Source organism: Prorops nasuta, unplaced genomic scaffold, assembly GCF_024137725.1.
Source record: "Prorops nasuta isolate Cenicafe-Biocafe unplaced genomic scaffold, Cenicafe_Pnas_1.2 PNAS00010, whole genome shotgun sequence".
NCBI classification, from domain to species: Eukaryota; Metazoa; Arthropoda; class Insecta; order Hymenoptera; family Bethylidae; genus Prorops; species Prorops nasuta.
In genome coordinates this window covers 4,758,442-4,769,490 of record NW_027116807.1, presented here as the reverse complement: position 1 = coordinate 4,769,490, position 11,049 = coordinate 4,758,442, and the positions used below count along the sequence as shown (strand labels likewise).

At 40.2% G+C, this 11,049-nt stretch overlaps 1 protein-coding gene across 1 annotated transcript; it reads right to left on the bottom strand.

Annotated features, from left to right (window-relative positions):
• Nucleotides 1-36: 36 nt before the first annotated feature.
• LOC136777201 (ral guanine nucleotide dissociation stimulator-like 1) lies at nt 37-10,478 on the bottom strand. Its single transcript, XM_066733330.1, has 7 exons — nt 10,048-10,478; nt 6,492-6,776; nt 4,635-4,739; nt 4,054-4,492; nt 2,841-3,472; nt 2,441-2,755; nt 37-2,364 (listed from the first exon to the last, which is right to left on the bottom strand). The coding sequence occupies exons 1-7, from the start codon at nt 10,126-10,128 to the stop codon at nt 1,696-1,698; spliced, it is 2,526 nt and encodes an 841-aa protein (XP_066589427.1). The 5' UTR covers nt 10,129-10,478; the 3' UTR covers nt 37-1,695.
• Nucleotides 10,479-11,049: the final 571 nt, after the last annotated feature.

Genomic DNA, 11,049 nt, shown 5'->3' with positions numbered 1-11,049 from the left:
AGGAAAATCGAAGCAACTCTGTTGAGGTTTTTTTTTATTCAAAGTTTATTGTTCATGAAATTTTTTTGTGCATAGGTTGTATAAAGATGAATTAATTAAGAAGTCTCAATGAATTTTCAATGAAATTGTGTTGGAATTCGGATAAACGCTGAACGATTCGATCATAATACTGATTAAAGTGCAGTATTACGGAGTACGGTATTACAAGTGGTGTATAAGGGATGGTATAAGAATGCCGTATTCTACCGCCACCACCTACCTGTCTAATGGTAAAGGTACTTGCACTCCCTAACTCAACAGGTTAGCGTGCCGGAAGTGTCGGCATACCGGAAGTCCACTCATCAACCAACCCACGCGTGGCCTTTTTACAGAGTGGCAGAGTCTACTGATTGCTATTGGCCTAACGAAACCTGACTAAGACTCGTGCTAAAATACCTAAACTTTTCAGTCACCGATCCAACGTCTTTGACCTTAAGTGATATCATTGGTCTGCCTACTTCTATTGCTCTCGCAGTGCTGACCTGATCGAGTCAAACTCTTTCGCGCAGACAATATGCCGAATGCACCAATCATTCGATTAACTTCAATGTAGCACTGGTAGATTTACAGCCTATAAGGCAAAAGGAGTATTGAAATTGTTATAACGATTGAGCTAGATAAAAGCTCGGATTTATTTCTTAGATTACATTGTGAGGCCAAGAGAGATTTACCGATATCACAGATTTCCTCTTTTTTTTTTGTTTGTTTTTTTTTTTTACCACTTTTTTAATGTCCCAGCAAAGAGGCCAAAAGGTAAGAATGTATAGTGTCATGGTTTTTTTTTTACTTCCAAAGGTCGCTTAGGAGGTCACTTTTACGATCAACGCTTAGATTGTTGTTTAACAAAAGAAAAATTTAATTGACAATGATTACTGGGTTGGGTTGGTCCGCTTAAGCAGTCGATCACATTCAAATCTACAACACGAAACTAAAATTATTTACAAAATTACAATTGTACACATTACAGGCCATTCGCATTCATAGCAATTCACCTAATTATAATCTCGTAACTACAAAATTCAACTAAAAACACACACGTTACACCGCGCTATTATACTAGTGTAATTTTCTATAATTATTCTCTAAATATATCTGCCTTTGTTCATTAAGCGTATGTGCGATAATTAATAAACGTTTTACACAATGATTAATTAATACTAGATTAGTCCGCGCTTTCTCGCAATGTACTATCAACGATATATATATATATATAATATCAATTTTGAGTATCCTATAAAACATTATTCTATTTTCCACGCCCTTTTATATTTTGTTTAATATTGCTTAAAACTGCTTTGCCTCGATAAATATATCCGAGCAATAGTTAGCGCGCGCGCAATAGATATTCCACATGTCATAATAATTAAAATCAGACACTATATGACTCGCCACGAATACGAGACGAAAAGAGCTTCCTTGTTCTCCAGCATCAGCTCGGTTCTTTGTAAAGATGATTATAAAAACTATGGTATATTTGAAGAGAAAGGAGCTCGTTTTACGTCAATATAAACTCTTTGTCGTCGCACTTTTAAGTATAAACTAAATGCAAAATCTCAGATCCCTTTTTCAAGCCTGTCTGTCTGCTCCCCCCCCCCCCCCTCTCACCACCTGTTTCAGGCTGAGAACACAAACAATTTAATTCTCGTCGATTCAACACTACCGCTTATGATTGTAGCTTGACTTGCTTTTGGGACTGTCCGTGGCACTCTCATTGGACGTTCTTTTGGGGCGTAAAATAAAGTTAAGATTATGTGCAGTATTGACGGCGTAATAAACGTTGGCTGAGTTGGGTAAAACCATCTCACGATCCGGCAGCACCTGTGCCAGAGTGTACTGATCGGGGCTGCCCTCGATACCAAGCTTGAGCATAGCGTTACGAATCACTTGGGGCGTCCTCTCGTTATTCGAGAGCATGATCGATTTATAAAGCACCACACCGTCTGTTTCAACGTTATCGCTTTCCATCGTGACTTTGATAATGTAGAAATCGGGCGAGTTTTTGTGCGAGTGGCTGGGGCTTGGTGCACCAACGAAGCCAGCAGCAGCATTTCCATTTGTGGTTGTGGAGGTGGGTGCGGTGACGTTGGGTAGCGCAAGACGAATCTGATGATTGGAGGAGGTCCCACCTCCTCCCGAGCTCAAAGATACGTCCAACGAAGGCAGGGAAGAGTTTGACGATGAGCTGGATAGCTGCGATGGCGAAGTGCGCCGTTCCAGCGAATTGTGCGGTGAGCTCGGTAAGGAGTCCAGATCGCAATAAAACTGGGAGCTATTCGAGCTGGAAGTAGAGGCTATCGAGTCGTTCTTTCGATGTCCCTGATGACTCTGCAATGAATTAAATGCAAAATCAGAGGCAAGCACTTTGGTGGTCGATCTTTTGCCTGCTCAGGCTCATACGTACCTGCTTCTTCTTGCAGCGATTGTTCAAGGTATTACCGGTTAGCGGTGGCTCGATTTGACAACTAAGTTTATACGCTTCTCGATCGTCGAGAACCACAACCGAATGGAACCACTGGTCGAACAATGGATCCGTACTGAAATTATAGGCATTGGCCGCACCTTGCAATAGCCTTATCCTAGCCAGTATCTCAAACTCTTTTCGCCGCTTATCAAAATTTATAATCCCTTCGGCAATGGTGTCGGGTATCGCCGTATCGATCATCGTGAGGTCAGTGAGAAACGTACCCAAATATGGTATCGTGCCATAGCTAATATGCTGAAACGTTAAAGAGTATGATAAGACTGATCGTAGTGCATAATGGTTCGACAAACATCGATTCATCAAACTTTTCATCACTTACGCCTGCGTGAGTATTCTGTTTCTGAAATAATTTCTGCAGGTGTCTGTCGCTTCTCCCAGCAGTATCCGCAAACTTTGCAGTACCCTCCTTGATTAGTAGCTCTCGCTGCGTCCAGGCATTATTTTCCTCGGAAAATATCCTTTCCAATTCCCTAAAGAGCTCGTGTTTTTCTCTGGGCATGCACTGCCAGCACTTCTCCAACCTATATATCGGATTACTTTGTAATCCAGACACGATGGCTTTGAGACTGCTAAAGTTTTTTAAAATTCGAAGCTCTTGCGCAATGTCTATCCAGGTTTCGAGAATTCTAGATCTCTCTTGCAATTTCAAAGAGGGATCCGTTAGTACCGTGGAGATAACTCTCAGCGATACGGCGTTAAATTGATTTACTGTCGCTAATACTGTGGCTGCGTCATGACTCCTAGAGCGATCCCTCTTAGACCAAACTGCTCCTAAACACTGGTGTGCAACTAGTTTCTTGAACACTTCGGCATCCATGCGTGTCAGCTGCTCGGCAAAATGTCGATGAGGTACTTCGGGAAAATTGTAGCTTGTCCAGTGATCGACCGCTCGATCGGATGCTTTCTGCTGGTGTACGTGAGGCCGGCCATTGTCATAAACCGTCGTGGAATCTGAAAATTACAGTTTTATCAATCGACGGTCAATTAATAGAGCTACCAACCACAGGTGAAAGTGTCGGTGTGTTGTCACTGGGAGGGCCAACGATACGTCAGAGGTAACGAGAGAAAGAGTACACGCTTATAAACGTTATAAATATACAGCCCATTGAATCGTGATAACAAAATGAGTAAACATCCGGCACGTAGGATATTTCTCAGCATTTCGAGCGAGCTGAGCCGAGCTATTTGTACAGAGTAATATCTCCCCGCGTACGCAGGAATAATTTTTGACTCGATATCATGAATCTGCTCGATCGAAGCAATTGGAACGACTCGAATCGAACAGTTTCTCAGGAACGATACGTAAAGCCAGAAGAACACGATTGGACAAAAAAGTCTTTCTCATACACAAAGTCTATTATGCTACGCAGCATGACTCATAGCAGCGCAACACTCAGACCCTAATACTATAACTACAAGCTGATTCCATGCGTGACGCGAGCCTTCGCTTCCACCATATGGCAAGATTTCAGCGTACACCGAGTTTCTTTGATCGAGTCGATAGAGGCGGGTTTGTGTGCCTCGTTATTCACCTATCTGATCCTCGCGTTGGAACCTGTGGAGGCGATGTTTGGCCTTGAGCTCGAGCTCGGAGCCCGGTAGACGACGATGCGTGAAGTCGAGGAGCCTCGCGAGAAGGGAATGATTCGGCGGAGACCTCCAGTCGCTCGGGTAAGCGTCGAGCCAGACGTGAAGGGCTTGCACCAGGGTTTTCCGGTGCTGTTCACCAGCCGATCCTCCGCTTGCCGAACCGTTGTTATCGAGAGCGTCGTATCTGGCGAGCAAGAGATCCAGAACTTCCTGTGGCGTCGTGAACGCTCGGTACGTCGCCAGGAATACGTTTATGTACGTCGACTCCAATTCCCCGTCGTCGTTGGCCAAACTCTCCACCAGTCGCTGCACCGTGCCAGCTTTCAGGAAACGCACTCTCACGGTTTCCCATTCTAGATGGGAGATTTCGTCGTCGGAGTCCTTGAAAAGTAGAAATCACCATTAATCATAATTTTCCATGTATATAAGGCAACGGTTTTAAATACTTTGACGCTAATTACCTCACTCTAACGTATACACACATTTATAGATATATAATAACGAGACTCTTGTGTTCCCTTACCGATGCTGAGAGACTTCTGGTAGGCCTGTGATAACGGACTTTCTTCAAGTAAACTGTGTAAATGACGCCATCCCCTCTTTCCTCGCCCCATAAGCGCCACGTGGGCTGCAAAAAATAAATCTATTGTAGTATATGCATACAATCTGCATATTACGTATCATCGGTACAGGTAATTGTTATATCAATATTTATAATCATCGGAACAATTGACTTTCGATCATCGAACCTCTGATCTCTCTTTATCTTGCACAGCTCCTCGTTTACACTTCTATTCTATCTACTACATACATGCACAGATTTTATTAAATCATACGTGGAAAAGAGCAAAACAAACAAAATTTAAAAAAATAATAGCACAAAGGGTAGCGAGGGAAAGTTTTTATATTACTCCTTAGGGCTAAGCTATACACAGCAAACAGGGCACGACAAACATTGCAAATGGGAAATATTCGTATGCATCTTGGTTCAAGAAATAGCGAGGCAGCGTTTTTACAATAACGCGAAAATAACAACACGTAGAGATTTAAAAATTCTTATAAATTTTTAATGATGGAAAAGCTGATAAACTATTGCGTCAACCTGCCTGATAATAGTACCATATATATGTACTAAAAGACACCAATTTAAGGCAGTATACAGTTTGCACGGTGGCTAATATCGATGTTTGGAATAATGCCTGTACAATAAACGTCTCTCATTCCAAATATCGATTATCCCGCGTATTCGCGTACACCTAACGCAGAGAGAAGCAAGAAATATACTTCAATGTTAAAGACTGACCTCGGCACGAGGCAGTGAAATACACATAACAGGCTTTCTTCTTGTTCGGTCAAACGCACGATTGTATTCGGTACGTTCATTGTACAATTTTTATCATCTATATTTTCTACAGTTTAAACCAAACATTCAAGCTAAAATGTCTGGGTTAATTGGTACATCGGTGTAACAGGCTTTCCCTTTTTTCCTTCAAAATAAAATTAGCCTCCATTTGCAAAAAATTAAGAAAACTAAAGGATATTTTACTGTGACCTTGGATTGGCTTTCAAAGGTCAAATCAATGGGATTCCGTTTTTTTTTGCTGGAAAAATTCCTGTATAAGGTTCATTGACTCTTAAATGTTTTTTTTCTATTGATATTTTGTTTCTTCTTTTTCTTGTTGAACTACTCACCCCCCGTAAGTCCACGTGGCGCTTAACGAAAATTCTAATGCACGCTGTGCCAAACGCTTTGCAATCGCATGCATATATAAAATAATGCGTTGTATCTTATACTACACACAAATTGCACAAGTAAAACATAGCTTGTATTGTTTCGTGGTGAAAAATGTCCAACGAAATTGGAAAATATTAAAAGAGCGAAGGGATAAAATTGACGCTTAGAACATGAACGAGATTCTTCTCTATTGCCAGGATATACGCTTACATTGCAGGGGGGAGGAGGAGAAGGAGCAGGAAAAGACAAAATATCGTCATTTCGTAAAATTTCTCACCGCTAAACGAAATTATCCGTTTGTCAAGCAAGTGTTATCGATAAGCAACATTGTCACGGACATATTTTTGCGTGACGTACGACAAGGCATAAACAAATTTGAAAAAATATGAAAGAGCATAAGAAAAAAAACCCTAATTTTCTCATCAATATGCGATTAAGCCAAAGCCTCCGTTGAGAAAATCACGAGGAAATGAAGAAGGAACGTGGAATATTGGGGGACAAAAAAAATAAAATTAAGCTATATATATATATATATATATAGAGAGAGAGAGAGAGAGAGAGAGAGAGAGAGAGAGAGAGAAAGATAGACTATAGAAAAGAGCAGAGAGTTTTGGTGGAAAAGGTGATTAGCGGATCTATGTTTACCTGTTGAACGTACCACTGGGTCGAGCTTTGATTTTTTCTTGCGGTGGGTTTGGAAGGTTTGCAAGGGGCACAGAGCAAGAGGGGACCGAGCTTGTTGATCCCCCGGACGCTAGTCGACGGCGGCGGCGGGGGCGGCCCGAGCGCTGCTGGGGGCGACGTGGCCGATGTGGGGCTCAGCCCGTCATCCCCCAACACGGGCCACAGCATCCACGTCACAATGTCGCACCAGCTGCCGCCACCCCCTTCCTCCTCTCTTCCCTTTCTTCTCCTTCGTTGTTTTCGAGTCTGCTCGTGCAAGTTTTTTACTCTTTAATATTCTCCTTCTTATCTCTTATCCCTATATATGTGTGTGTGTTTGTGTATGTATATACATTTTTAACCCCCCCCCCCCCCACCCCACTTTCCTCCACCCTCGCGACATTTCAACAAGTTTCGATGACTCGTACAACTCAATTTTTAAGTCATTTTGGTTTTCCTGCCTAATTAAGTTTAATAAATTAACGATCGATTACTCGAATTATTTTTTTATTAAACAATCTTAACCTATGTGCATATTTTTATTTCAGACTAAAAGAAAGATCGGTAAAATTGGATAAGCTGTAACACTGCAGGGTTAATCGTACTTGGCATAATATACGTGTAATTAAGCCCTTGCTAATTATATGCGAGTGAACGTGAATTTTGTTCGATAGTCCTGCGACGTATAGCACGCTATATATATATGAATGAAGTACAGAAAAATTATCAAGTTTATTTCTCTCGTACGATAAGACTTTTTCTGGCGTCGACGCCTCGTTTTATTATTAGATAAAATGAACGCCCTGTCACTACTTGTCACTACTACCAGTTGCTCTGAAAAAAAAAAACCTGTAACGGCTGCTTGCTTTCATCTACCTAAGTATACATATATATATAATAAACCACCTTTACCTTCCCTAATACACACAATCATCATTATCGCACAAAATATGCTGAAATTTTCTTTTCATATACACATCAACAAGGATCGAGCGTGTCATCCGATCCACACGATTCGCGGTAAGCGAGGAAATTTCTAACGAAGTGAGAATTACGTAAGTCGTCGAGACGAATCGAATTACATTGATTCAACTGCAAAAGTCCGGCTTTGTCGAAGAAAGCTCCTGTGCCGCGACCACTCCGACCAATATTACGCATTTTCCAGAGAAAGAAGAAGAGGCACAAAATTATACATTATATATGTATACATCGCGAGAATTACTCAGATATTATGAGAAAAAAAGTGCTGACACAACGTACACAATGATTGGCAAGCAAACATTCGTACGTGCCGTCAAAGAGCGATAAGATTTGCTTTTAAACGATTATATACCGGCCTATGCTCTCGTTACAAGAAATTCAGTGAAAAACAGAAAGGAGAAACGACGATGAAATTCAAATAATTCGACCACCGCATTTCTCTCTCTTTTCTCGCGTTATTCACTCAGCGAGTTAACATTCGTACGCATCGTCTAAAATCGATAAGATTTGCTTTATACGATTTTATACCGATCTATACTCTCGTTAGAAGAAATTCAGTGAAAAAAAGAAAGGAGAAACGACGATGAAATTCGAATAATTAAACAGGTGTGTTTCTCGCGTTATTTAAGTAAAAAGTTAACATTCGTAGGAATTCGTCAAAAATCGATAAGATTTGCTGTTAACGATCGTTTATCGATCTATCTCCTCGTTAACAGAAATTCAATGAAAAAGAAGAAACGACGATGAAATTCGAATAATTAAATAAGTGCATTTCTCGCGTTATTTAATGAACGATTCAACATTCGTACGCACCATCGAACATCGATAAAATTTGCTGTTAACGATCGTATACCGATCTATGCTCTCCTTCGAAGAAATTTAAGGGAATGATCAAACGATTGTACTTATTTGTTTTCGCGTTACTTAATTAACGAGTTAACGCTCGTACGCGTCGTTAAAATTTGATAAGATTTGCTTTCAACGATCGTATACCGATCTGTCCCGTCGTTAACAGAAATTCAATGAAAAAGAGAAAGGAGAAACGACGATGAAATTAAAATAATCAAACGGCTGCATTCTTTTTACTCGTGTTATTAAATTAAAATGACCTCGCTCGCTCTTGTCATTGCGTTAATTCTCTTAAATAAGGACGCGCGCTGTAAATCCAGATCGGTGCGACGTCGTCCGTGCTAATTACACGTATATGACGTTGCAACCCATTAGTACATACTACTTTTAAATCATTAGTGATAGTAGGCTAGAAAAGCTGCCTCTAATTTTTTCTCTCTTGGAAATATTCATTAAGAAATGCGCTCTTTTCTTACTCTATTATTTTCTTAATTCTGTTTATAATTTAACACGATACAATATAATCCGATTTACATTCCGTGCCAGAATAAGGTAGGGTGCATGTAAAAGTGCACAAAGTAACTTGGACGAAATTCTGAAATTCTTTGGAAAGTTAATTGCAATGAGTCAGTGCTGCATGGTAATTATTGCTTTTGTAAACACTATGCTTCTCGGTACTCTATTATTTTTCTTATTTTGTCTATAATTCAATATAATACAATATAATTGATCTACTCTGAGTCCAAAGATACAGTGAAAAAGTGCAAGGGAACTCGGATGAAATTCGTTGGAAAGTTAATTACAATGGGCCAATGCTGCATGGTATTTATCGCTCTTATATATACACCTTACGCAAATTCCTTCTTCCTTTCTCAATAATAATTTTAAGGCTGTTGTTGGAAATTTTCAGCAATACCAAGCTGCTATTCTTGGAGCGCTGTAATAAACTCTTTACAAGCGATTCATGTTTCCTTGAAAAACGCGTTATAAAACTTGAGAAGATAATTCAGCTATATAGGTTTGTTACAATTTTTTTTTCCTAACAGCTAAATGTCAGTCGCAGGAATTTCAGATTTTCTAGAATATCTAACAACTCTAAAATTGAATGTATATATATATATATATACCTATAATATTAAGAGAGAGAGAGAGAGATGTGTGTGATACATTATGCTATCTCGATTAGATAAAACCGAGCCGAACACAATACCTACTCGGAGGTGTATTCGTCAGTCTATTATATATATATATATACCTCGGCAAGATATTTATTTTATAGCAAATATATGTATATATGTATATATATATATGTATGTATAAGCTCTCGAATATAATTCTCAATTAAACTCTCCCAAGTGAAATTGATTGGAGGTTTGCATAGCCAATTTCATGATTTCTGTCCATTCCGCGAACACTGAAATCGCGTTGATAAGCCAAGCAAGGTTTCTCCAGTGATATACCTAATACATGGAAAACGCAAGTGCAATCTCAAAATAGCCCAACTCTTCCATCTCCCGCGATTCTTCTACTCGTCTCGTCTCGTCTCCGTGAGTACCCCACTACACTCTACAACTACAATATATATCTATAAACACTCCTGAAGAATTTGCAGCCAGTTCAATTTAAAAAAAAAAAAGCAATAATTCAACCGAGTTTAACCCATAAGCCCATAATTTGTTTCCGTTCATCCTCTTTATTACAATTATACCTTAAACCGTAACACTCCAGTTTGAGAATTGAAATAACTGAGAAAAAACCATGAATCTTGCAAGATTTTGTGGAATTCCATAAAGGCTTATTCGGTCGCGACGTAAACATGGGATGTTCCATGGAAACTCGTGGTTAACTGCACAAACGGTCGTTCGTAAAAGGTGAAAAAGAATGAGTGTAACACATGGGTTATGATCGTGGAAAGATGAACACGCGCGCGCCAGTTAACTTAGCAGTCGCGATTCGCGAACCGACTGTTGGGCTGGACTGACCGAGTGACGAACTGACGACGAATGACGACGACTAGCGAGTAACTGAGTAATAATCAAGTGACGCGTCTCCGGAGTTGGATGGATTATGGAACAGAGTTACTCTAGTCGAGCTATCGGGCGAGCAGCATCGTCGAGTGTCGCGACGAACGTCGCATCGTTCACAAGCCTTATTCTATACTAACCTATATCGCGTATATTTGCCTGCATGCACCACGCTAGCTGTGCTCTACAGTCATTGGCTGAACCCCCAAACTCGGCCTCCCGCCATGACACTCTTACCGCGTCTAGTTACTAGTATCCAGTGAGCAGTGAACCAGCCACATTAATTACATTCGATTACAGATACTCGTCATTGTTTCTTCTTGGCGTCTATTATATCCAAGCATTTCTCAGAGTTACCTTGGCTGACAATAACTCAATCCGAACAAAGAAAACCTTCATCCGTGTGTCTAGTGTGATCTCTCTTAACGTACTCATGAAACTTGTTTTCTTCTTCTCTATCTCCGCTGTGAGATAAACAAAAGCAGATAACGAGTGAGCGTGTGAATGGAAAGGACATTTTTTCAACTATTACGATGATTATTGAATAATATTGCATTGTTAGAATGAAAACACTAAATAATGGAATACGAAGGAGGATGACACATACAACTTTCAGATAAGAACAGTTATATACCACGTGCTTTTTATGCTACCAGTTCCAGCTGTACACATTGTCTATAACGTCG

Bases quoted from the DNA above. Each gene is read 5' to 3' on its own strand.
- LOC136777201 (XM_066733330.1), bottom strand. From the start codon at position 10,128: ATGGAATTCCACAAAATCTTGCAAGATTCATGGTTTTTTCTCAGTTAT. The intron at 4,740-6,491 runs GTAAACATAGAT...TATTTTTTGCAG, and splicing joins CCCAGTGGTACGTTCAACAG to CCCACGTGGCGCTTATGGGG. The intron at 2,756-2,840 runs GTAAGTGATGAA...TTAACGTTTCAG, and splicing joins AACAGAATACTCACGCAGGC to CATATTAGCTATGGCACGAT.